General features: G+C 38.1%; 1 protein-coding gene across 1 annotated transcript in view; it reads left to right on the top strand.

Moving 5' to 3' along the window:
- Positions 1-26,290, top strand: part of LOC145277826 (fibroblast growth factor 9-like) — a 384,714-nt gene that overhangs the window by 264,883 nt on the left and 93,541 nt on the right. Inside the window, exon 3 of the mRNA XM_080129731.1 lies at positions 19,394-19,497. Coding sequence (XP_079985857.1) covers positions 19,394-19,497 — 104 coding nt within the window. The remainder of the gene's footprint in view (positions 1-19,393; positions 19,498-26,290) is intronic.

Consider the following 26,290-nt stretch of genomic DNA (forward strand, 5'->3'; position numbering starts at 1 on the left):
AGAAAATTAATCCCACATTGCACAGAGCCCCGGTTAGCATAGAAATAATTCACAAACTTGAAACAAAACTTACCTTGGTCTCCTTGGATGAACCATTTTTTAATTTTGCAAAAGACAATTTTCCTGGCTGGTAGTGAAATCTTCTGGTGAGATCTGGTAGTTGGTTTCGCTGAAGATTCAAACATGGCGTGAACAGGTTACAATATGAAACCAATTTCGATAAAAATTCAATATATGTTTTTGGTGTTTCACCAATTACAAATTCCTTGTCAATTCAATAGTTGTCAGGACAGATAAAGCCGTTTAATTACGTCTGATAAAAGGTGTTTTTATAAGAATGTAGTCACACAATTTTGACTACAGAAAAAAGGTGCTTAAAATTGCGCCTAAAATAATAGAACAAAAACTGAATGTGCTTAGATTGCGACTAATTTAAAAACGTTGAAAAGCCTGCAAATACGAAAACTCCCTGCAAATGGGGGGGGGGGTCTGAGCAATAACCAAATCTCAAATTTGTGTTATTTCTTACACTCCTAAGAAGGCCAAAAAGAAGTAATTGTTATCAATTACTTTTTTAATTATAAATATGAATGAAAGGTGACATGTAAGTAATTTCTGGTGGTTGAACCTTTGAGTTTCTTTAGATGACACAAATTCTTGTTTGAATATGCCATTATGCCACGATTTTACGAATCTTCCAACACATTTGTCTGTTAATTGAAGAGATTTCAATAACTCAGCTCTGTCAGGTGGATCTGGATACAAGTCGTCAGATCCATAATTATTTATTAGCGAATGTGGATTGTATCCCATTTGCTAAAACTTGTTAGGGGTTAAAATAGCCAGTTCCCTATCAGATGTTGTGGTGTATGTGCCGATCATTAACCTCATGAGAAAGAATCGTTAGAAAATGAAAGTCATTAACATTTTTCCTTTCCATGAGCTTTTTTAAGCATTGTTTAACAGCTTGACTCATTCTTTCCTATGCACCTTGATGTCAAACCGAATAAGGGGGATGGTGACATGATTAATTGATGTTGATCTAAATTTCTCTGTAAATTTGTCAGAAACTAATTATTCCAGATGCTAAGTTGTAGCATTGTCTGAATAAACGTGTAGGTATACCAGCTAGGTTATTAAACCTAACGAAGGCTAATAAAAAGGATCGAGTGCTCATGTCTGGCAATAATTTTCAAGTGGACATGCAAGTGAATAATAAGATATGAATTTTAGTATCTTCATCGTTATTCTTCACCGAAAATGACCTGAGAAATCAATGCCCACTTGCTGGAATGGGCAAACAAAATTTTCTCAGTGAACAGATAGCTGAGAACCCAAGGGTGCTTGATAAGGCAAAGAATTAATTTTTTTTACATATGATACAACTAGTGGGAGTAGCCGGCGTTGCCTGGGTGTTTGGAGGTGTGAAAGAAAAAAAAATGTGTTAGTAGTCAGGCAGGCTCGAACTTGTGATGCAGTGAAGGAAGACAAAAAAAAGAAAGTGAAAGATAACGTGACATCTTACCGCTATGCTATGAAGCCATAGGAAGTGAAAAGCGTTCAAATTTAGCGATGTCAAATTTAGCGATGTCAATCAAAAAGTTGACTTACTAAGTGAATGAGTTCATGCAGGTGGAGAAATGAAGGTTGGCTGAAGGCCAGTTCAGCTTTCTGCAGTTTCATTTATTTGTTTCTCCATGATGTAGGGGAAAACCAGCTACCCACAAAAAGGAAGTGTCCAAATGAATAGCAATTGTCTGATATGAGGGGTTTCCGCCACATTGATCAAAGCTAACAGCTTTCTGGACATTCCCGCAGAAAAACCGAAAAGCTGTCTTCACTTTATATTAGTTTCGCCTTTATACAAAAAATACATACAAACACACGAGAGAATGGCATAGCGTGAATTTTATAAAAGTCGATTAAAATAGATCTAGATACGACGTCCCTTCGCAAATCATAGATATTATAATCTAGGGAGTATATAAAAAGTTCTAAAACATAATACCCCCCCCTGAAAAAAAGCCTTTCTTGGACATACAAAAACGTGTGCTACTTTTGCCTTTTATATATATAGATGACGAAGAATACTTTTCACTGATCGCCTCCCTTGAGGAATTCAAAAGCCCATTAGTCAGAGTAGAGCTATTTCTGAGATGACAACAATTCAAATTTTGTTAATAACTAGTTCGGTCAAATAATAATGTTTTCCTAAGAGAATAGGATGTTTGACCTGGAACTTTCACAAGAAACACTAGACTAGCTGAAAACATTATCAATAATTTTCCCCACTCTTTATCTGTACCTAAACCTAAACATAGATTCCATGATCAAAGCTTCTTTCTTAGAACTGCACGCCTGTGGAATTGTCTTCCGTTTTCCTGCTTTCCAGCTTTCTATAATATGGTTGTCTTCAAGTCCAACGTGAACAAATTTCTGATGAGCCGTTCCATATAAGTTAACAAATTTACCAAACTTCCAATACTATCGATTACTATATTGTCCTTTTGACTACTCTACACTCTTTAACCCTTATCCTTGAGTGGCCTATCGTGCCGTTTATGTAAAAAAAAAAAAAAAAAAAAAAAAAAAAAACGGTTAATATTAGAATTTTGGATACGTCTCATAGTTCATATCAGACCATCTTTATCGATGAATAATCCAAGGGCAATTACTCTGGAATATTTTTTCCAGAAGGTTTATTCAAATATTCACAGGGGAATTCTGTCCTCTACATAGAAGAAAAAAAGCATTAATTTAGTGTCAGTTTGTCATCGTTTCAACTTATCAATAAACAGTAAAACCTTCTCTATGACATTGATCACTTTTGTTAATGATGAGAAGTCTGAAATATTAAAAGATAAAACATCTCCTGAAGAGGAATCATTAGAGATAATTCTCTTATTAGTGTCATTTAGACAAAGTAATGGAGATATCGACCAGTCAATATTGCACCAATCAGAGCCATATAGCCAAAAATCATAAAATTGTCTGAACTTAGTAGAGGAAAGACCTCTAATTAATAGATCTGCCGAATTTTCAAAAGAAAGAACCTATTTAAATTGAGGAAACATACTAAAATCACCTTTAGTATCCTCTAATATCCTCTTAATGTTCTGATTCTTTTTAGTTCCCTTTCTATTCAAAACCCAAAATAAAACCACTTGTGCATCAGCGACAATATATAAGGAATGACTGTAGATAGGCTTCAAAGCCGTCAATACATTGGAGACAACTTTAAAGGCAAGATAAATTGTCATAAGTTCCAAAGTAGGAAGAGTTTTCTGCTAAAGAGGAGCTACTTTAACCTTTGCAAAAATTAAGAGACATTGAAATCCCTATTTAGCATATAGTGAAAATCCATAAGCAATTTTTGAAACACAGAAATTCTGTAGGAATGTTTTCCTTTAAGGTACTTCTAGGAAATTTAATTTGACTTTAACTGCTTATCAAGAGCCTGCTAAGCGAAAACAAAGTTTTCTGGGATTCAAAGTTGGGTAATTAAGAACTTGCTCTGAACTGTAACAGGAAGAAGCAAGAATAAGGATCATAAATTTTGGAAGCCTGGGATAAAATACTACGCTTAGTGCTGCCCTTTGTATCAATCAGAATAGGAGCAAGTCAAATAGAATATTGTTGTGGGGAATAATGATACCCCAACATCTTTTCAAAGCTGGGAAAGAGGAAGGAAACAGTTTAGAATTACAAGACTGAAGTTCAAACCTAGCATCCTTTAATCTGTCATGCTAGATAGGTAGAATAGAATAAATCAAAACCACTAGCGGCTGTGACCATATTGTCAATATAAAAAATTATTACAAAGTACAGAAGAAGATACATCAGAATTGTACTTTTCTGCATGGAATTTGAGAATATAACTCAAAATAAAAGTGCTCACATTTAAGCCAAAGATAATAGTGTATAAATGTTCGTCCACAAAGTCTATTCTTATCCTTTTCAATCCTTAGATCTGTAAAAAGGCTTTTTTTTAGATCTCTCAGAAGCACATGATCGTTTTTCCGGACAATAAGTCCAATAATTGGGCCATCAAATTGATGGCCGAATATGTGGTATATTTAATAGAAATAACCCCTCATCGTTTAAATGGACAGTTGAACACAGGACGAATTTTCGTAGTAGCACCGGGACCCTCCTTAATGACAAGTCTATGAGGGATCCAACAGTAATTTTCGTGTTCTCACGAAAGAATAGAGATCGATTCTCTAATACTAATTCCTTCGTATTCATGGAAGACTTGTAAATAATTGTTGTAAAGATCCCTTCTTTCCAAGGAGTCCACCACCATAATCCTCAGGGAAGGTATGTAATTAGGATCAACATGGGATAATTTCTTATGGTCCCATCGTAAATCAACATAATATTTATTGTTTTCCAAAACAATAGTTCTTTTAATTATTAATTCTATCTTCATCAAAGAAAGATAATTTAGAATCCTCATTGATTGACTATGTCAAAGGAAAAGAAATTTTTGACTCCAGGCTCAACAGGAGAGTCTTCAAAAAGGGACTTAGTGGCGAATAGGAGGAAACAAGATTTAATCCACTTTTTATGAGATAATTAGAACATTTTGTAATGAACATGGTTAAAAGGAGGCAAATCTAGTTGAGATTTTTAGTGATAGCATTGTTTCAAAATATTACCCACATTTCCAAAGAGGATAATTCGGTTTGAAACTTCCCAGGCTGTTCCATTAAGACAGCTAACTAACTGGACTCCTTTAACAAATGTTGGATCAGGTCCAAACCAATAAGACTGTGTAATTCAGTGTTATTCAATTCCGTAACAGAGGCAAAATCCAGCTTTTTTATATATTGGTCATCACTTCATTGAACCGTGACTCCTCGAATTTCAAATTCAAACTTGAAAAAGGAGGTAAAGGGAAAGGGTTCTTGGGGTCCTAATTTTAAGAAGACTCCAAGTTCTAAGAGATTTATGGATTTTGTATTAATTGGTATTACAATGGAATCAGTTTTTCTCTAGAATATAATTTCTTCACTGGAAAAAATGAACTTTGAATCCCAGTAATTAATCCAATTCATTTTTGGAGACTGTTTGAATAGGTAATATACAGTCGTCTTGTTCCAACAGAGTCGTTTTTCCCACCAAGGGAAGGCATTTGTAAGACACATGACAGAATAACGCGTCTTAAATCCACATGAATTACAGGGATAAGGAAGTCCTTTAATACCTCTGCAGTCTTCTTCTAAGTGGCTACCCAGGCACCTTGTGCAAATACCAATTTTCTTTGCACGTTGGACTTTTAAATTGTAAGAAAAATATTTCTTACAGTCCCTTTCAACATGGTCTACAACTTTGCCCAATTTGCAGTATATGGACCATTCTGGTATGTTAGGTATAAAGGGTTTTAATACTCCTTTTATTATTAATTGTTTTTTCAGTATTGGTTCAAACTTCTGATGAAGAAGAATACAATTGGACAGCCAATTTTCCCGCCTTTTTAAGCTTAGTGGAGCCGTCTAAAGAAAATCTATTGCATCAAAAAAATTAGCCGTAATAAATTGGAGCGAAGGATACCACTCCTTAGTTCTCAACATTAATTTCCTTTGTACACGTATAGGGAATTTACAGAAGAGAATATGGACCCAGAGGTCGAATTTTCTGAAAAGAAATCAGTTTCAAACGACTTATCTAACTCGCGTAAATCAGATTAATTTAGTTCACACAGACCTTTAATTGTTTCAAATCTATTACCTGTTTGGGTTGAAGAATAAACCCCTCAAATATCCTATACTTGAGAAGTTGTAGGTTCAGGAATTTTTCCTTTAAAATATTTAACCCCAGGAGATAGTCTTCTGGTGTAATATTCAGATTTGATATGGAATTTTGATTTAAGCAATAACATTTTGTCTGCATCATATTTTCAGTACTGTCACCGAAATGTCCAAAATTAAAATTTATCGTCATTCCAAGTCCAATTTTATTGGCTGGAACTTACCAGACCGATTAAATTATGAGGAAATCTAAACTAGAATCAGGAGACTAAGCCTTCATGTGCTTTAGACTAAATACAACATAGCGTTAATTTTTTCTTTATCGCTCTCCCTCGACCCAAGACTTTACTTTAATCAATCACGTCCCTGACAGCATAGATGTAGCACTCTCCTTAGACAATAGCACTCAAATATATGTATTTGGTGAATTTAATGTCCACCAAAGTAATTGGCTTAGCTTCTCTAACTACACTGACACAGCTAGTAGCATTATATATAACTTTTCTATATTCATTTCCTTGGCACAGATAGTAACGTTCTTAACCCGTCTTCCAGATCGTCAGGACCAGCATGCCTTACTTCTGGACCTAGTTCTGGCCATAGTTCTTGAGGATTGTGTAAAAAATGCCCATTGCCCTCTCGGAAATGCTGATCATGTTGTGATAATGATGGACATCGCCCTGAACTCTCGACTTCAAGTTGAAGAGCCATTGCTCAAAAAGATAAGGTACTACAATAAGGCCGACTGTATCAGGGATCACATCAAAGATACTCCATGGGGAAATATCTTTTCTCTTCCTGCTGAACAGTGCACAAATGAGACTACTGAATAGTTCAAACCACACTAGATGATCTGAAAATCACCCCTTCTCAAGTACATGATATCATTAAAAAAAAACTAGGCACCTCAAAAGCATGTGGACCTTATATCATTCTGGTTGTACTATGCTTCGCTGAGGTTGCTCAAGTCCTCTCCAAACTTTTCAACAAATACCTTAATGAATCTTGCTTTCCTGACTGCTGGAAAACCGCTTCTGTGGGTACCAAAATTCTGGCCAAAGAACTGACACATTAAATTATTGCCCCATTAGCCTCCTCCCTCTTTTCACCAAAATATTTGAGTCCATAATTAATCAAGCTCCAGTCCACCACCTCACAGCTTCCAAACTTCTGTCTGGCCAACAGTATGCGTTTAGTCAATCCCGTTCTACTGCACAGATTCTACCTGTAATCTCTGAACATATATACCATGCACTGGATAAAGCAGGGGAGGAGAGGGCAGTAGCCCTAGATATATCTAATGCTTTTGACAGGGTATGGCACAATGGTTTTCTCATGAAAATCAGATCCTATGGTATTACAGGACGAATACATGATTAAATCCTTCTAAAGTAAGAGAAGAATCCCGGTTGTCCTTCAAAACAATATGATATAAATGTGGGTGTACCTCAGGGGTAAATCCTAGTACCTCTATTATTTCTGATATTCATAACAGCAGCATACACTATAACAGACACGAGGGGAAAACAAATGAACACGTATCCAAGGCAATGGCAGAAACCCTAGAGGAAGACCTTCGGTCTGTAGTGGAATGGGGATAAGAATGGATGATCACATTCATTGCTAAGCTTCTTTCCTTTAATAACTACAAGAAACCTTCTCAACTACTAATAGCCATGGCTAATGATACATTACCTGAAAGTACTTCATTCAAACGCTCACGGGAAACATGAGTTGGAACAAATACATTGAGTGCATTGCCAAGACTGCTGCAAAGAAGGTGGGCTCTCTATACCGTGCTAAAAAGCTACTTACCTGAGAGTATCCTGTACCTTTGCAAAGCCACCATTCGCCCATGTATGAAGTATTGTCATATTTGTGCTGGTACATCTGCTACTAGTCTCTCCTTCTTGGATAGGGTTCAAAAAAGAGTCGCAAGCCTAATAGGTCTCACACCATCAGCAAGATGTTGCATCCCTCTGCCTGTTTTACAAATACTTTAATGGTAGGTGCTCCAACGAACTACAAACCCTTGCACCGACCTCAATGTAAATACACTTGACAAACCTGTCAAGCAGCAAAATCCCACCCCTACACAGTAGAAACCCTAGATGTAAGAAAGCCTTCTACTCTAATAGTTTCTTCCCCAGAACTGCTAGACTTTGGAATTCTCTTCTAGGTTCTTGTTTGCCTGGCGAAGTTCTAGTGTAATGTAAATAGACATTTTGCTGCTTAACTCCCCAGATAGTACCTTTACAAATTATGTCCCAGATAGTAGGCCCCTACATCAAAATAGCACTGTGCTTTATTTGGTTTGAAATAATGAAATAATAAAAAATACCCCCCCCCCGGTCAGATTTTAACTTAGCTAATTCTTCCTTAATGCTGTATGAAAGCTGGCTAGACTCCATACAGATATAAATGTGTTCCTCACTTGTGAATTTTACCATGAATTGGTTGAACAAATATTCAATTCAGTCAACCATCTTTCGAGATCGTCAATATGGGAATTAACAACAGATTGAGAAAAACCATTGCTCTTCAACCACTCAACCTCGCTGTTTATCCTGAATTCTTTTTTGCTTCAACTTTATTAGTTAATTCCTTGAGGACGGCCATTCTTATTTTACATTAAAATACCCCACATATTCAAGTTTAAAAATAATGTAATTTACTTCTTAGCACTTCAGCTGAGCATCAAAACAGCAACAACTTATTTTTTTAAATATGTTTAGACCGAAGTTTCAGATATATGTTTTTTGTTTGAACAGAAACACAATTAAATTTCATATAAAAACTTGTTATTTTCTAAGAATATGTATCAGAGCAGAACTACAATTAAATATTATTTATCTATTTTTGTTTTTTTAGGAAGCAATCTCGATTTCTAATCATTTTTTAACAATCTATCTTTGATTTTGCAGTCAATATTTCAAGGCAGAAACACGATTAAAATTTTATTTTGAAGTAAATTAATGTGAAAAATTTATCCCACATTTAACACAAAAATAATTCACAAACTTGAAACAAAACTTACATGGGTCTCCTTGGATTAAGCATTTTTTAAACTTGCAAAATCAAGTCGAGCCTGGTGGTGAAATCTTCTAGTTGGTTAGTTTCGCTGAAGATTCAAACTTGGCGTGAACAGGTTACAATATGAAATTTCGATAATAATTCAATATATTTTTGGGGTATTTAAGATTCACCAATTACAAATTCCTTGTCAATTCAACAGTTGTCAGGACAGATAAAGCTGCTTCATTACGTCTGATAAAAGAAGGTGTATTTATAAGAACGGAGTCACAAAATTTTAACTACAAAAAAATATTACGCCTAAAATAAGAGAACAAAAAGACGAGTGTGCTTAATTTGGAAACTACTTAATTAACTAATTAATTAATAATTTAAAAACGTTGAAAAGCCTGCGAATACAAAAGTTCCCTGCATGTGGAGGAGCGGAGCAACGACCAACAAGCGGTCTTGTCTTAAATTTGTGTTATTTCTGACATTGGCATTCAAATATTCTGTTCTTGAAAGGAACTTAATTTTCTACATTGCAACGTGTTTACAAAATTATGAATTTTAGATTTTTTTTTTCAACTAGTAATGCGAATGCGTTGCTTGGTGAGTATTAAGGAATTTATTTTTGATCGATAACAATTTATTTCCTACGCAGTGTAAATTTTACTATAACTGATTGAGGTAAAATTACAAAAAAGAAAACAAAAAAAAAAAAACAAGAAAAGCAAATAAATCAAAAAACATACAGGCAAAGTTTTACAAAAAATAAGCACACACACAAACTTTTTTAAAGTAATACACGAGATAAGTTTTACTTTTAAAAATACTATTTTCTCTATTAAATAAATATTTGTGAATAAATTATCCCGACGATGCCTAGTTTAGTCACAAAAATATTAAGAACTAAGGAATGTTTTTTGAAAGTGAGTCATTTCGAGTTAAAATCTATTTTATTTTACTCATCTAAACTTGAGAAATGCATGTAAACATTGCTTGAATAAAATCCATCATGGCTGCCTTGCATATGCTTCTCAGCAGACATTCTTGATCAAAAAGATAAATTGAGTTAAATCGAAACTGAAAAACGAACCGAACTGAAATCGAAAACTCGGAAATTGCAAACCTGAATCAAAATTCATGAAAAATAATTTCTGTGATAAAGTAAAACAGTCTATGGATAACTATAAATGCTACCTATCATGGGTCGAGCATATTGTGTAACATCCAATCCTCGTTCACAGGACCGTAAATGCACCCAGCAGGAGCCAAGTCGTACACATGGGCAAGAAAATGCGCACTAACCTTAAGTCCCGGTGGCTACACTTTTAATTCTGTCTAGTGGTGAACCCTTCAGGGGTGACCAAACCTTCACTGGTCACTGGAAAATACCGCTCTAATGCTCAGGGCACGCAAAACGTGCACAACCTAAGCTGGCTGTTTGTCGACAGATGCTACAGTTTGGAGTTCCTCCTGTAGATGCCCTGGTGAATGGCTGGTCTATCGCTTCTTTCGGTTCAGTCTAGGCTGGTTGTGGCGTCGGTGCTGTGATCAACTGGGTTTCAAATCAAATAATTAAAAAATAACTCTGAGATCATTTTTTGATAAATGAGAATAATTATTCACTGAAAGTTACAAAACTCTGATCGTTCATAAGTTGTGACTCTAAGTACAAATGATCTGGGGACTGGCGGCTTCCATTAGTAAAGTTATGGCAAATAACCCTAAGGCTTGTGGGCTTGTCTCTGCACATTGTAGATTCAGGAAAAACTTTGTATAATGGAAGTTAAATTCTTTGGATTCTTAATGGCTTCATGATGCAGGATATTTTCACTCAGGTTCGTTCAGACAGCTTCCTACGTAAGAGCAAGGGCTATTCAACTTAGTTCTTCTGGAGGAGGGGGTGCACGAGCCCAAGGAGATGCGTGCTCCTCGATGTCTGCAAGCAAAATCCTTCTAATTTCAAAACACAATGTTTTTTTATTGAACCCTAATTCCGACCACCATCTCTTTGAGATCACTATTTCTCCTCTCCAGAGATTACTCTTTCCTTTCTCTATCCCATTATTTTATATTCTTTTTCTTTTTTCTTTTCTTCTGAATCTCTTTTCTTTCTCTATCTTAAACCATCTTTCTCTTTTATCTATCATCTATTATCAGCTATGCCCCCTCCCATTTTCTCTCTCTACCTCATTCCTTCCCCACTTCTTGTCTCTCCTCTCCAACCAAATATATGCTAAGTCAATAATTTATTTATTTATTTATTTGTCTATTTATTTCATTATATATTCTAAAAGTTCTTTGTGACGATCAACCCTTATTTTTATCTGACTGGGGGTTTATCGCTATTTTATAACTGCCTGGGTAGTCAATCATTCTATATATTTATATAACATCTGGGGGACTGAGTGGTTAGTTATCCCTTGATTTATAGTTTTCTATTGACCTCTTGGCGACAAAATCTGATTTTTGAATCTAAATTCCGTGTAACTTTCTGGCTTCATCAGTTATTTGAAATCTATTTTTCCAAACCCTCTAGAAAAACAATCTCTTTCCTTAGTTCCTTTGTTTGCCAAAAGCAGACTGACAATCTTTTCTGTGTTATCAAACCAAAGCCTGTTTATATTTTCCCTTCATCGAAACAGATATTATTTTTCTGATGATCAGAATTTTATGGATATCTGTTTTTCGTGATCAAGTGTCAGCCTACACCCCTGACCATACCTCATCCTCTCTCATAAGCAAGGCTCCTAGGCATTTCCCGGGACCTTGCTACATCTGGGGAGCAAAAAAACAAACTGCTATTTGCATATAAAGCAATGCTCTTAGTTTAAACAAATTGAGCTTAGGTCGTTTGGACAATGTTTAATCATTGTAATTTTGAAAACCCATCTAAGCAGCAGCCAAATAGTGTAACGATTAGAAGCACTGACTGTCGCACAGGCGGTCATGTTTCAATCCTGGTTAGTCCAGCCACACTGAAGAGCTGTGATACAGCGAAACAGTCTGTGACTATGTGTATATATATATATATATATATATATATATATATATATTGTAGCCTTTGTGTGTGTGTGTCAGTGTGTACAACTCTCCTACAGCCCACACCACTGGATTGATTATAACCAAACCTGGCATGATGATGGTCTCCAACATAGGGATGATGCACACCATTTTTCAAGGTCAAAAAGTTAAGATCATATTTGATGTGTCTTTTCATAAACTCCCCCACCTAGCGATGATGCATACCAAGTTGGGGTTCGCCACCATCCCAGGGGCCGCCACCATGGCGCCAGCCAACTTCTTTCTTCATCATCTCCTCAACCAATCTTGATGAAATTTGGCATGATAGTGGTCCCTAACATAGGCCAAAATTTATTGCACTGTATTTCTTAACTTTGATCTTTCAAAATAATGCTGCCAAAACAATGCAAAGGATCATATAATTCTTGAGATGCATATAATTCTTTTGAAAAATTTAAGATAATACTTTCCTCTTTCAGATATGCACGGAAGATGCCACCCAAACAAAATAGAAACGAAACTGAAGAAGAAAGATTGGCAAGATTAGAAGTTAATAAATTAAGAGTTGCTGCAATTCATTCTGATGTAAAATGGGGGTGGGGGGGTTCACCTCAAATACACAAACGGAATGTTTAAGAAAGATTATCGCTACAGTCCTCTGTCTCTTGTCTCTACTCTCGTTGCCCTCTCTCCTGGCTGATCAGGAATCATCTCCCAGCACCCAGAAATGAACATCGTTTTATAGGTTCCATCACGCACACACGAGATTATGTGAGAACGGACGAAATAAAAATGCTGGCCGCCATGTTTGTTCTTCCTTTTCTTCGCCTGAACTCACTTGCTGAGCATCCACGGTAAGACTTCTCTTTCTTGCTTCTAACCACATGCCTCCCTGATCTCAAGATCACATTTCATAGTCTCTCATCCACTGTGGTGGTCGCCTCTCTCTACTTGGCCTCTGAGGTGTCTCGTCCTCCTCCTGTGGCTGCACACTCCCCTCCACTGCTTTGCCCTCAACTGGTCTGACGTCGAGAATGTGCCTCGGGAGTCCTCCCACCACAATGTTGTTACTAGTGTTTCTCCTAGTCACGCGACCTCTACTCCATTGTGTGGTGCAGCGCGCCCTCAGTGGCTTCATCCATACCTCGTCCCCGAGTTTAATTGTCCCTGTGGCCTCTACTTCTCGGCTTGCCGGCTCCACCCTGGAATGTCTCCAGGAATATGCAAACATTGACAGTTACGGGACCGTCTCTGGTACTTGTCCCAGTTTAGGCGACATGTTATACCAGAAGACGGCTTGTTCAGGTGAGGTGCTTCCTCTTTCCGCAACTGCTTTTATGGTGCGGTGGTTTCTCTCCACGATCCCGTTGCCACTAGGTCTGTAGGCAGCTCTGAAAAATTGTTGGATCTTCCATTTCTTCAGTACTTCTGTCACTGCTACTGACTTGAACGCAGTCCCGTTGTCGGTTAACAACTCTTCCACGGGGCCTCGCTCCAAAAACACCTCATCAAGGATTGCCGCTATTTCATTGCCTGTTCCTCCACATAGCTTCTTCCATAGGGCAAATCGCCCGGGCCCACAGTCAATCATGGTCAGGTAAAGTCCACCCCTGTAATGGGTGACATCGCATGCCAGTCTCTCCCAAGTCCCACTCACCTCCAATTAGCCAGCTTCATGCGTGCTTGGAGCAGGATCAATCGACTGACATCTGCCGCATGTCCTGACCACTTGCCTCACTTGCTCCTTGGTGATCCTCAGGTCGACTTTTTTCACTAAGTACCAAGTCCTCTCTACCCCCATATGGTGCAAATTGTGCAGTTCTTGCATGCCAACATCATCTAGATCCGATGCAGCAACAACATCTTTCTTTGGCAACAGCCAACTCTTCTTCAGTCTCGTGAGAGCATCTGCTCGGTTCTTTTCAGAAGCCACCATGTCTACGCGAAGCTTCAAACAAAACTCTTGCATCAGCTCAGCCAGCACCCCAAGCCTGCGCTTCACTAACATCTCCGCAGCCCCTTTCGTTTTTATCCTTTTTTCGCTTGAAATGAGAGACTTTATCCAAGCAAACACCGTGGCAGAGTCTGTTTTGATGCAGATGTCACGTAGTCCCCATTTCAAGGCCAGATTGACTCCTTTTATTGTCGCGTCTAATTCCGCCACATTGATGTGGCTGACGTCATTCTTTTTCCTCAACCAGGCTGCATCTTCTGCAACTACTCCTCCAATTTCCAAAACGACCCCTGTTGCAATGCTGCTCGCATCGCACCACACGACTCCATCCAATGTTCGCGGTATGTTCCAGGTTCCCCGGACTGGGTCTTGCCGTTCTGCTTCCTTCAGGAGCTCGTCCATCATGGCGACCGTTCTTTCTCCCACCTTATCATTCCATCCTCGTCCTTCGGCATGTCTCTTTATGTAGCTGCATGCTGGTCTAAGCCAGCTAGCAATGGGGTAATGTCCGATCAACTTTCCGCATATGGAAAAAAGTTCACGTCTGTTGAGCTCCTGCTTCAGCTGTGGGATCTCGTTTCCCCTGCGAAACTCTAGGCCGCCTGACGCACCTCGTTTCAGTTTTAGGCCCAAAGCAGCCCCTCCGTCTAATTTTTCCGGCTCTTTGGCGACCAACCCGAACCTCTTCAAATGAGCCACCACCTCCTTGGCAGTTACCACAGTCTCATTCACCAGAATGTCGTCTATGTATGAGCTCATTACCCCATCTCCCTTTCCCATTGTCTCCAGAATTTTCCTGAGGATAGTTGACATAATCTTGGGTGCCGAATTTAACCCGAACCCCACTCGCGTAAGGCAGTAGGTTTTGCCTTCGTACTTGACTAACTGATATTTCCAGAGCTTCTTGGCAACATGGAGTTGCAAATAGGCAGATTTTAGATCTACCAACGTAGATGCGCCATTCATCTGCCTCCATTCCCTAATGGTCTCGCTGCACACATCTACAGTGTCGCCTCCCTTATGGCACTTAACATGGCCGTTCAGCTTTCGGAAATCCAGGACCGGTCTTACTTTCCCTTTTGTTGTTTGCAGAACGGCCATCAACGGCAAAATGCCCGACTCCACATCAGTATCCCCTCCTCAATCCATCGGTCGACTTCCTGCTCAAACTCCTTTCTCGCCCCTCCTCTAAGCGAATTTGTGTAGCACGCCACCCTGTTTGTCAGCGATGGCGCTTGATGTTTCCATGCCCACTCCACCGTCCACCGCTCTCCGTCGAATTCAGCTCGGAAGTCCTGATCTTTGATCGATAATTTTCTTTCCTCCCCGGCCTTGTTGATCCCTCTGGGGGTGTTCTCCGTCACCACGCACTCAGCTAGTCCGAACCTACCATTGTCACATGTGATGGTAACACCTCCAAGGCGGCATATAACATCCATTCCAATGATGGCTTGAACGCCAGGCACCAGGCGATCAGTGACAATTGCATGGACCCTCATCCGACGTTCAGCAATATCAATAGTGACGGTCTTCCTCCCTCGACACTTCACTCGCGACCCATCGAATGCCACTACTTCACCCTTCCTTTTCCATCTTCCGACCAGGGTAGTGTGCACCATGGTAGTGGTGCAGCCAGTGTCAATCAGGGCCATAACTTCCCGTCTTTCCACCACAATCTTCTGTTTGGGCATCTGCTGCGGGTGCGCCTCTATTTTCGAATTGGGGCGGCCGCTGGCGCGTCGGCCTCCCCTCGCCAGTTTCCCGAACTTGTGCATTTTATCGCTAAATGGCCTCTTCGATTGCATTTGTAACACACTGTCCGTTGCAAGAACTTCCTGCAGTCTCTTCTCATGTGTGGTCCCCCGCATTCGAAGCATGCGATCCCCGGGTTTGGCAGATTCCTGCCCACATCCTGCTGTACCGTTGCTGTCGTTCCTCCTGGCACCGTGGGCTGGGTGCTCACCAAGATTTTTGCAGTTTTAAGCAGCTCACTCAGATCCAGCGTCTCCACTCCCGGTACCTGCTGCAACCTTTTCGATATCTCTTCCGGGAACCCGGTAACAAAAGTCATCTTGACTACATGACTCATGGCATGTCCCCTGATGCCCGACAACTCAGCCAATCTCCTTATCTCATTCGCGTAGACATCCACAGATTCACCAGTCCACCTCTTCTTTTTCAACTTATTAAAGGCCTCGAAAGGCCCCTCTGTGAAAGCTTCGATCAGTCGACCCTTGATGGCGTCTGCATCACCCTGTTCCCGCTCGCTGAGCTCCAAATAGAGGGCCAGTGCGTCCCCTTCTAGAAACAGTGGTATTACTGCGGCCACATCATCCAGCTTCTGAATCCTTGCTACAAGGTCCACTTTTTTAAGCCACGCCACCACATCACCGTCGCCATTAAAAGGCTTAATCATGTTGCTTAAGCCTGCGTTGGCCATCGCCGAAATAGCTTGATGTAAAATGGGGGGGGGTCACCTCAAATACACAAACGGAATGTTCAAGAAAGATTATCGCTACAGTCCTCTGTCTCTTGTCTCTACTCTCGTTGCCTTCTCTCCTGGCTGATCGGGAAAATGCTGGCCGCCATGTTTGTTCTTCCTTTTCTTCGCCTGAACTCACTCGCTGAGCACCCACGGTAAGACTTCTCTTTCTTGCTTCTAACCACAAGGAAAATGCTTCACACAGAATATTTCAACGAAAAAGCAGAACAAAATTAACAAATTTGGAAAGAACAACCCAAGATGAAGCTGACAGAAATAGACATGATGCAAAGCGGTTAAATTCACTACAAGTAGAAATTAAAGAAAGGCAAAGAGATGGTCGCGAAAGGGAAGCAATATGATGAGCAAAAAACAAACAAACAAGGAAACAACAAAAAGATGTAACAGGACCAGTTGAGGGAAGAGGAAAAATAAATGAAACAGATGATGAAACAAAAAGGACGTAAACAAAGTTTAGAGAAACTCAAAGATGAGAATGAATCTTCTGCCTATCCTAAGGGCATGTGCGAGAGGCTGCAAGAAGAGAGAGAGAGAGAGAGAGAGAGAGAGAGAGAGAGAGAGAGAGAGAGAGAGAGTACGACTTAGCCCCAGCAAATAACAGAAAAAGAGGCAGCTAGGTAACGAATGACTGTTTTGACTCAACAAGAAATAGAAAATTGCAATAGAAAAGAATTGCTCTACAATAAAAATGAATCCCTCACTATAGCTGACATAGGAAAAGTGGACAGTATGTGTAACGATGTTGCATGCCTTACAGGCTAAGTGTTAGGTGGAGTTTTTGACACGAGGTTTTAAAAAAATCATTCCTTTTTCCAAAAACTCTGGAATATGTTGTTTTTTTTGGGGGGGGGCGATATGGTGGACAGACAAGAAATTTCTCAGCAAAGTGAAGTTGAGATTGACGACAAGAAGTCTGCCTTGATATCTAGGAAGATATTTTCATTTTTTTAAAGTGTTTTATTTTAAGTGTCGGACCACTATGTAAGTGATGGGAATTAAAATGGTAATGGAATTATAGGGAGGCACCATCGCACTATAAAACAATATAGGAAATGTCAATCTATTGACTTTGCGCCGGCTAAGACATGAAAAATGGGAATTGCATGTTGAAGAAAATTGATGACGATTGCTTATTGATATCATGCATTATCAACATAAACCGTATTTAACTATGATTGACGGTGGGCCTGGGAGAGTAACGATATGGCGGAAAACCATAAATGAGAGTTGTCGAGGAGGTGTTTATGGAAAGTAGAAAAGGTGTTGGTGGATAACGTTATGTCTTTCTGCTCGGAAGTTTTTAGAGATATTTTAGAGCTGCATACAGCCCAAATGGTAATGGAATTATAGAGAGGCACCATCGCACTATAAAAACTGTGGCATCAAGCAGCCAAATTTCGCCCCAAGAAGCTGTATTTTGGTATAATATTGCACTGAAGGCTAGCCAAGATGAAATGTCAGTGTCACACCAATCTATTTTTATATACGAATTGTGATATCCATTGGCTGTAATAGAAAGAGTGGAACAGGCACACATGGAAAGCACAGTTGGTGAAGAGGTGTGCGTGAAACCACCCAATTCTTGCTGTATAACCCGCTCGAGAAAAGATACTCTAAGTACTCTCCAAAAACAAAGTGGCAGCTAATGGAATACCACGTCACATCTTAAACATATGGAGAGCAGAGATGGCAGCAGAGGAAGAGGAAGTTGATGAAGTTCCTAAAGAAGAACCTATATGATGGTCACACCATAAACAAAGACGCTTGACATGGATGGTGGACTATGGCGGACTTGATCTTAAAGATCAAAGCTGCGTGTGATTAAAAAATAGTACAAACTTGAACTTGTACAAAGTGCTATCCGTTTCAGGAAAAAGATAAAGAAAGAAAAAAAAAGGCCGTTTTTACTGTTTATGGACTGGTGGTCACGTGAGGTAACGAGAGTTGAGCAAATATGCAAAAGAGATGCATTCGGTTTTTCCAATAAAATGCCTGTGTGTCAGAGAGAGAGAGAGAGAGAGAGAGAGAGAGAGAGAGAGAGAGAGAGAGAGAGAGAGAGTCTCTTTGGCAGAAGAAGTTCTGACAGATGTGCTTGGGGTTTTGATACTGAGAATTGTTAGGACAACATAACGGTTGGGAATTTTTCTTTGGACTTTACTTTTTAATAATACCAATATATTTAACTGCAGCATCTAATTGAGTTGGGCCATACTCCTTTCCTGCAAGCACAACAAAGTATGAGCATGAGCTCAAGTTACATCCATTGAACATTATTTTGTCTTTTCACATGTTAACTCGCATACTCCTGCCTTCTATTCGTTCTTTCATTACTTCTACTTAAACATTAAATCATCAAGCGTCTATATTGGCATGAATGTCAATTCCCCTTAAACTCCCGTTGCGGTTGATACTGACCTGGGGGTAACGTTCCTTGCTAATGGTGTCAAAGCTGGCTTTGTGGCTGGTTTTCTATAATCTTTGATTGAGTTAATTTTCCTCGGAGAAATCTATCTTTATTATAAATAATAAACATAAATATCAACAAATTAATTTATCATGTATTATTTAGATTATACAAATTAATTTCCTCATCTTGGTTGTTATATTCACTACGTTTCGGCCGCTGTAACATCTAATCTTCTTCAGGTGTATCTTTTCAAACATGGGAACCAAATAGTAAAACTTGGAATTTTTCAGTTCGTAAAGATGCACCTAAAAAGGTCATTTACATTAGTTGAAACGTGAAAATAACATCATATTATTAGCGTCCGAATAATCGAAATAATACAAATTATCTTCCTCTAAAAAAATCTGAAACATGAATTATCTTAAACTTTACATAAAATATGTTTCAAAATATAGTTACCAATTTATGTGAATCTATTTTTATATTAAATAATTTGATAACATCAGTGTTGATTGTTTTTTTATTAGGTTTAATACTTTTAGTAATATCAAGTCATAGAATAATATTCAATAAGTTACATCAAAACTAACATTGTAAAAAATGTGACATTTTTAGCACGGAAAATGTTATTTAAAATGTTCCAAGTATAGTTTCAATTCTTTCTGTAAATTCAAAGATATTTCGCAAACATTGTAATATTTTCCTGCCTTATTTTTTTAAATTTAATTTTAAAGCAAATCTTGAATTGAAACCGATTGACACGGGCGTTGTATCCATTAGAGGAGTGTTCAGTGGCTTTTATCTTGGTTTTGATGCAAAAGGAAGACTTTTTGGCATGGTAAGTTGATTTGCAAACAATTTTTATTGATGTAAATTGTCATCGTCATCATCATTATCATCATCATCATCATCAATGCAAACTAGCTCAAAAACGAATACAAAATAAATACGACTAAATTGAGGAGGAAATGGTCCACTGAGAACTATGCAAGGAACTGCACTTTGAACAGATACAGTTTAGAAAATGAAAGTCATAAAATCCTATAATAGATGAACTGACAAACACATCCAAGCTAGAAGACCAAACATGATAATGTATGCCATGTAGTAGATTTCGCTGTTTGAAAAGATTACAACAATAACAAATACATGCAACTTACCAGAGAGTTAAAAGGAATATGGAACATGAAGCAAATTATTGTAATACTAGTAATAATAGGAGCACCAGGAATATTTCAGAAGAATAAGCATCAGGAGGAGAATTCACACCATACAAAGCACAGCACTGACGAAAACGGATGAAAAACACGAATGCTATGCAACCATCTAAATTAAAACGCATGTAAACACTTCAAACTAAAAAAAATAATGGCGACATCAGTTTCAGAGAATTATCTCGCTAGATAAACATGCCTTATATATGCACACCTAAAAAAGAATATAGCTTTGTTGTTCTTAATGAAGCCCAAAACTAAATATGAGAAATTGAGAAAGATAAATACTGAATTTTCTAATTCTCGACATGTCAGTATTGAATAACAACAATAATAAAAGAATGTCAAAAAGAAAGTGGTCAAAGAAAGATTCGTTCCTTGAAGATTTTCAGAAAAAGTTTTGTATTCAGTTGAAGCCTTAGAGTTTTTATCTCAACTGGCAATTCACAGTTGATTGATAACAGATCATAATACATTCGCAGATGAGTTTCTTAAGACACCTTCATTTGATAAATTAATTAAATTAAAGGAGGACGTAATATTTGAAGTAGTAAAACTCTAGAGCTAGAGGTTAAAAATCCTTATGGAAATGAACCCTCATTAGAATAGTGGTCGAACATCTAATTTATAATTCTAATTTATAATTCGATGAGAGCATCCGACACCAATTACCAGTTGAAATATTCCTGTCAATCTGATTAGTAAGTTCCATGTATTTGTTTAGGTGAGATTGTGATACAAACGACAAAAATACAATTGGCTTGAAATGCTACCCTTTTTCTTTCTTGGCTTCGTTTAGATACGCTTTCTATTTCACTTTTAGAATCAAGTTGGAGTTTTCACAAGAAGACTTGAACTCAATATTTTGTAACGAATGAAAATCGTTTAAAAGTCCATGTCTAACAAGCCAATGTGAACTTTAAAAACCCTATAATAAGGGGGAAATAATCAGGCAAAGGAGTTGCAGACTTTGTCAGATTGAGGTGAAAGAAAGAACACTTCAAACACATACAGTTCCATCAACTTGTGTGCATCTACGCCTGCATTAACAATAAAAAAAAAAATAAACCAACACACGCACACACACAGCACCAATACTCCTAATACTGACTCAAATGTGTATGCACATTAACAAATATATAGACGTATACGGCCTAATCAGTGCTTATTCATACCAAAACCGAAAGTTGTATAAATGTAATAGAGCCGCTGACACATATTTAGCAGCAGCAGCTTTGCCAGTGTGCAAGCTGACATCATAGCGGAAGAAGAGAAGAAAAGCAAAGAGAAAAAAAGCACCACGAGGTGAGAGGACCAGCCAGGCGTGAGATAGACATATAGCCACATGGCAGTATGAGAAACTTTTAAGCACATGTCAACATGACAGAGTTTTGTTAACCACATGGCAGACGAGATGGACTATAAATAAAATAAGATGCAGGCGTATTTTGGAAAGCATCATGAATAAATGTTGAGTCGAAATTTTTTTCTTTTGTTTCTTTGCGAGACTGTTGTATACGATGTCAGGTCAGAGTGGAACTATAACGACAATGTTACATATACATGATTTGGCACCGTAAGGTAAGGTTTTTTTCACAAAAAAGGGTTCACAAGGAAGAAAAAAAAGAAGATAATAAAGGTTACCAGAGGAAAACAATGGAGTTGCAATTCTGTGCAAGGAAGAACACCGAACCGAGTCAAGACGGAAAACTTGGAGAAAGAAAGAGAGAAAAAAAAAAAGAATTGCACTAGTCTGTGAGTACTATCGTTCTTTTTTTTTCTACTTCACTTTTGAATTTTTTTTCTGTTTTGTCGGTCATATTTTAGTTGCACAAAGGTGTTTTGTGAGTAGCTTAGTCCATCATCAATATTATCTTTGTGTTAGACAAAAGTTCTAATATTACGAATTGGTTATATAATATTATTAGGTAAATAGTTTCATGCTCATTTAACGTAGCAAATAGTTTATTCAATCTTAAATAGGAATTTAGAATCAACCATTTGACTTTAACAACTAATTTTGTATATTTGTATTTGGGCTGTTTAAGTGATGCCCGACTCTCAGCTGAGAAATAAAATTGTTTTGCGGGTTACTAAAGTTTTATAATTAAAAAACAAAAACAAAAAATATGTCTAATTCTTAGCATGGTTTATGCTAAGTGACTTGATGTATTTTTTTAAGTTATTCAAACTACATTAGTTATATCATCACCACCAGTAAAAAAAAAAAAAACAAAAAACAAATAAACGACGGTTGTCAGTGGGTGCTACTGCCGGCCCAGTAAAATAACGAGCACTGGCGCCAGTGGCCAAAATGAATGTACCATGCCAAAGTAACATTGCATAAATAAACCCATTCTTAACATGGGGATTTGATTATGTGATGTGATTATTATGTGTCAAATAAAAGTAGGGGTAGTGTGGCCTATTAGATAGCAATTATTACCTTTCGCCTGTAATCTATAATGAAAATAAAAGAATGAACTAAAAATTAATTATAACCCAGTGTATTTATTCCAGAGGAAACATTGTGTCACGAGGAAAAGAAACAACAAAAACATTGTGGCGGACTTGAACAATGATTCCCATAGCTTTAAAAAAAAAATTTTTCACTTTGTCACAATTTTGCCGGTGATTATCATCGAGTGCAGGTTTAATTTTCAGATTAAAAGAGAAATTTAAGGTAGTATTTTTAATAATTGTATTAGCCGGAGATCAATTTCTAAAGATAACGTTCAAATAAATGGAACATACATTTTTTTGTCTTTTGCCATATCAGTTGTTAATGCTGCCCCTAGCCGTTAACTGTTTCCCTTTTCTGATGGTAAGGTGTATACAATTTTTCCAAGGTGTTTCGGTAATATGAAAGCTAAGCATGTAATCTATGATAAGCGCTGTAAAAATTTGCGAAAATTGAAAAAGGAAAAATCTAAATAAATTAGTGAAACATAAAAAAAGGTAAATGGCAAAAGTTGTTTGTTTTTTTTTTCAAAAAAAGACGAATGCTTTTTGTAAAACCGTAAATTGTTAGGGTTTTTTTTTTCAAGAAAACTTACATTTTTTTGAAGAAAATTAGTAGTAAACGTTCTTTTGGCAACATAAGAAAGGATGAACGATTTTATGAAAACTATAAATTGTTAGGTGAAAGTACAGGAAAAAGTTTTTTTTAAGAAAATTTACAAATTATTTTTTTGTCAACAAATGTTAAAAAATAAACAGAAAAATACCCCCATCACCCCAAAAATAATTTTAAAATTACTTTTTTATACAAAAACAATTAAAAAAATTGTCGATTTAGCGTTTTAACATTTGAACAATGCTCGACTTACTCTGGTGACTGCTAGTTGAGCTTGAGCAAAATTGGTGAAAAATCCCGAGGATCCGGGTCAAATTCTGCAAGAGTACCAAAAAATTAAATTGGTTGTTTCTCATCATCTTTCACATTTACCTTAATTTGACGACATTTATAGCTTTTTGAGTAACTTGTAAACAAATAATACATGTAAAATTGTTGCTGACAAATAGTTTTGCTATAAGCCAAACAACGCGCGTTGTTTGGCTGGCTATCAGAAAGCATAACGTTATTACATAAAAACTATTTGTTGGCAACAATTTTACAAGGGATATTCATTAAAACCTTTAAATGTCGTCAAATCACATGCAAAAGATAAAATAATTAACAAATAAACTTCTGTATTTTTATTTGTTTTTATTTTTGTTTGTTTTTTAGAAGAAATATAAATATAAAAGATGCAAATATTTGGGAGCTAAACTCTTCAATATGTAAATATATATATGAAATGCGTCGGTTTGAAACATCACTAATCTACATGTAGTGGGTTTAATGGTTTAAAAGAACTCGACTGCAAAGGCTGTGTAATTTTATTGTTTTGACAAAGATGTCGACGACGATTAAGGAGATTCTTATAGTGGATAGCGTGTTTTAAACATTGTAAAAGAAAGCAAGTGAAATGGTTATTTAACTTTCGTTTAATGATTTTAAATGAACTTAATTCTGGGCGAAATATGTCTCTTACTAACGCCATATTTTAATGTAAGTAAACACTCGTTTATAAAGCGAAAAACTGGAATCTTGAGTATGAGAATTCTCAGAATGGACGGATTTTGGTGATGGAGCCTTTATTATTTATGAATCGGAATTTGGAAAGATTATATTAGATTTAAAGGATACAAAGGTTACATCTTTTCGATTTATTCAGTTTATACTTACTAGCCCTCCTTACTATGGATATTTTGATTTATATTCAGTTTTATTTCTATGGAGTTCCCTAATCAATTCACTTAATGCTGTGTTGTTCATCTTTTTACTTTTCCTCTCTCTCTCTGTGTGTGTGTGTGTGTGTGTGTGTGTGTGTGTGTGTGTGTGTGTGTGTGTGTGTGTGTGCGTGCGTGCGTGCGTGCGTGCGTGCGTGCGTGCGTGCGTGTGTGTGTGTGTGTGTGTGTCCATGCTTCACCAGTTCAGAATTTGCAGAGGTCATGAAACGGAATGGTCTCAGACACAAATTTGTCAGTCCACATCATCAGGCATCAAATGGTCTAGCCGAACGCTCAGTTGGGCTGGTTAAAAACGGTATTAAAAAATGTTGGGAGGAACTCTGGAAACAAAGATATCCCGTTTTCTGCTGACATACCGGACAACACTTCACACAACAACGGGATCTACCCCGGCAGAGTTGTTGATGAAGTGAAGATTGCGCACCAACATGGAGGGTGCAATCTCCCACATGATGCTCCGTATTTACCATTTCACGCTCGTAAAAACGAACTACGTGTTGAAGGGGGGTGCCTGCTGTGGGGTTCATGAGTGGTAATTCCCCATCATCTCAGGCAGAGAGTGTTGGACGAGCTTCACCAATGCCACCCTGGCATAGTCAAGATGAAGGCCCTTGCCCGGACCTATGTATCGTGGCCTGGGATAGATGCTGACATCGAAAAAAAGGTGAACAACCGTTACCCTTGTCAGTGCTCCAGAAGCCTACCTGCTAAGGCACCACTACACTCCTGGGAATGGCCAGCTGAACCTTGGCGGCGGGTTCACGTTGATTATGCCGATTACAATGGCAAATACCTGCTTGTCATTACGGATGCACACTCAAAATGGGTTGATGTCTATACCACAAGTGCAGCTACTTCAGCCACTACAATTGAAAGGTTGAGGCACTGTTTTGCTACTCATGGTCTCCCGCACATTGTTGTCAGTAATAATGGTCCATGCTTCACCAGTTCAGAATTTGCAGAGGTCATGAAACGGAATGGTCTCAGACACAAATTTGTCAGTCCACATCATCAGGCATCAAATGGTCTAGCCGAACGCTCAGTTGGGCTGGTTAAAAACGGTATTAAAAAATGTTGGGAGGAACTCTGGAAACAAAGATATCCCGTTTTCTGCTGACATACCGGACAACGCTTCACACAACAACGGGATCTACCCCGGCAGAGTTGTTGATGAAGTGAAGATTGCGCACCAATTTGGATCGTATGAAGCCCGCCACCTCAAGTGTTGTATATAACAACCAAGAATGTCAAAAGTTTCACCATGACAAATCTGCCCAGATGCGTTCATTTGATGAAGACCAAGTAGTATTTGCACAGAACTTTGGTTCCGGATCCATGTGGTTGGCTGGTCACATTCTGGAAAGAGTATCTCCTTTATCCTTTCTAATCAGATTGCAGGATGGCCGGTTGGTTTGTCGTCATCAGGATCACATCAGGTCTCGCCGTTGTATCACCGAGCCAGCACCTCAATCCCCAAGTGAAAACAATCCAGAACGCATTTTCATGGAACTAAACATGCCTCCAGATATGGCAACAGAAAATAACACACATCTACAGACTCCATTGACACATAAGAATTCGCCCGATTATGAGTAGCCAGATAGAGAAGTGAGTGAGCATACCCCACTAGCCCTGCCACGACGATCGGGCCGTACAATGACCACCGAATCGTTTTAGTCCGGATTGACTAAAGATTGAACAATTACCTTTTATTTTTTCTTAACTTTTTTTTAAAAAAAAAGGGGGGGGGGAGATTTCAATGGTCACATACTGAGGCAGAATAATCCTCGACCACAAAAGGGTCACAAGGGCAGTCTACCCTGACCTTTTTCCATGATAAATGGACCTTTCTTTTTTTGGGGGGGGGAGATGTAATGTACGTAGGTACACAGGGGACAATAACAGGGGGAACACCGGCAAAAAACGGGGGTGCAAAAAGAGACAGCATGTAGACACTTGCGGTCGGCTCTCGGCTGAATAAAGTCTTAAAACAAACTCGGCGTTTGCGTTCTCAGTGAGAAACACCACAACTACCAGCCTGTAGACTTTTCCTTAGGGATTTCCTTGTCTTTAGGAGTCTTCTCCTTTTTTTCCTCTGTCACTGTCTTTGTTATGAAGTTG

Source organism: Euprymna scolopes, chromosome 6 (genome assembly GCF_053919585.1).
Source record: "Euprymna scolopes isolate OS-2025 chromosome 6, ASM5391958v1, whole genome shotgun sequence".
NCBI lineage: Eukaryota > Metazoa > Mollusca > Cephalopoda > Sepiida > Sepiolidae > Euprymna > Euprymna scolopes.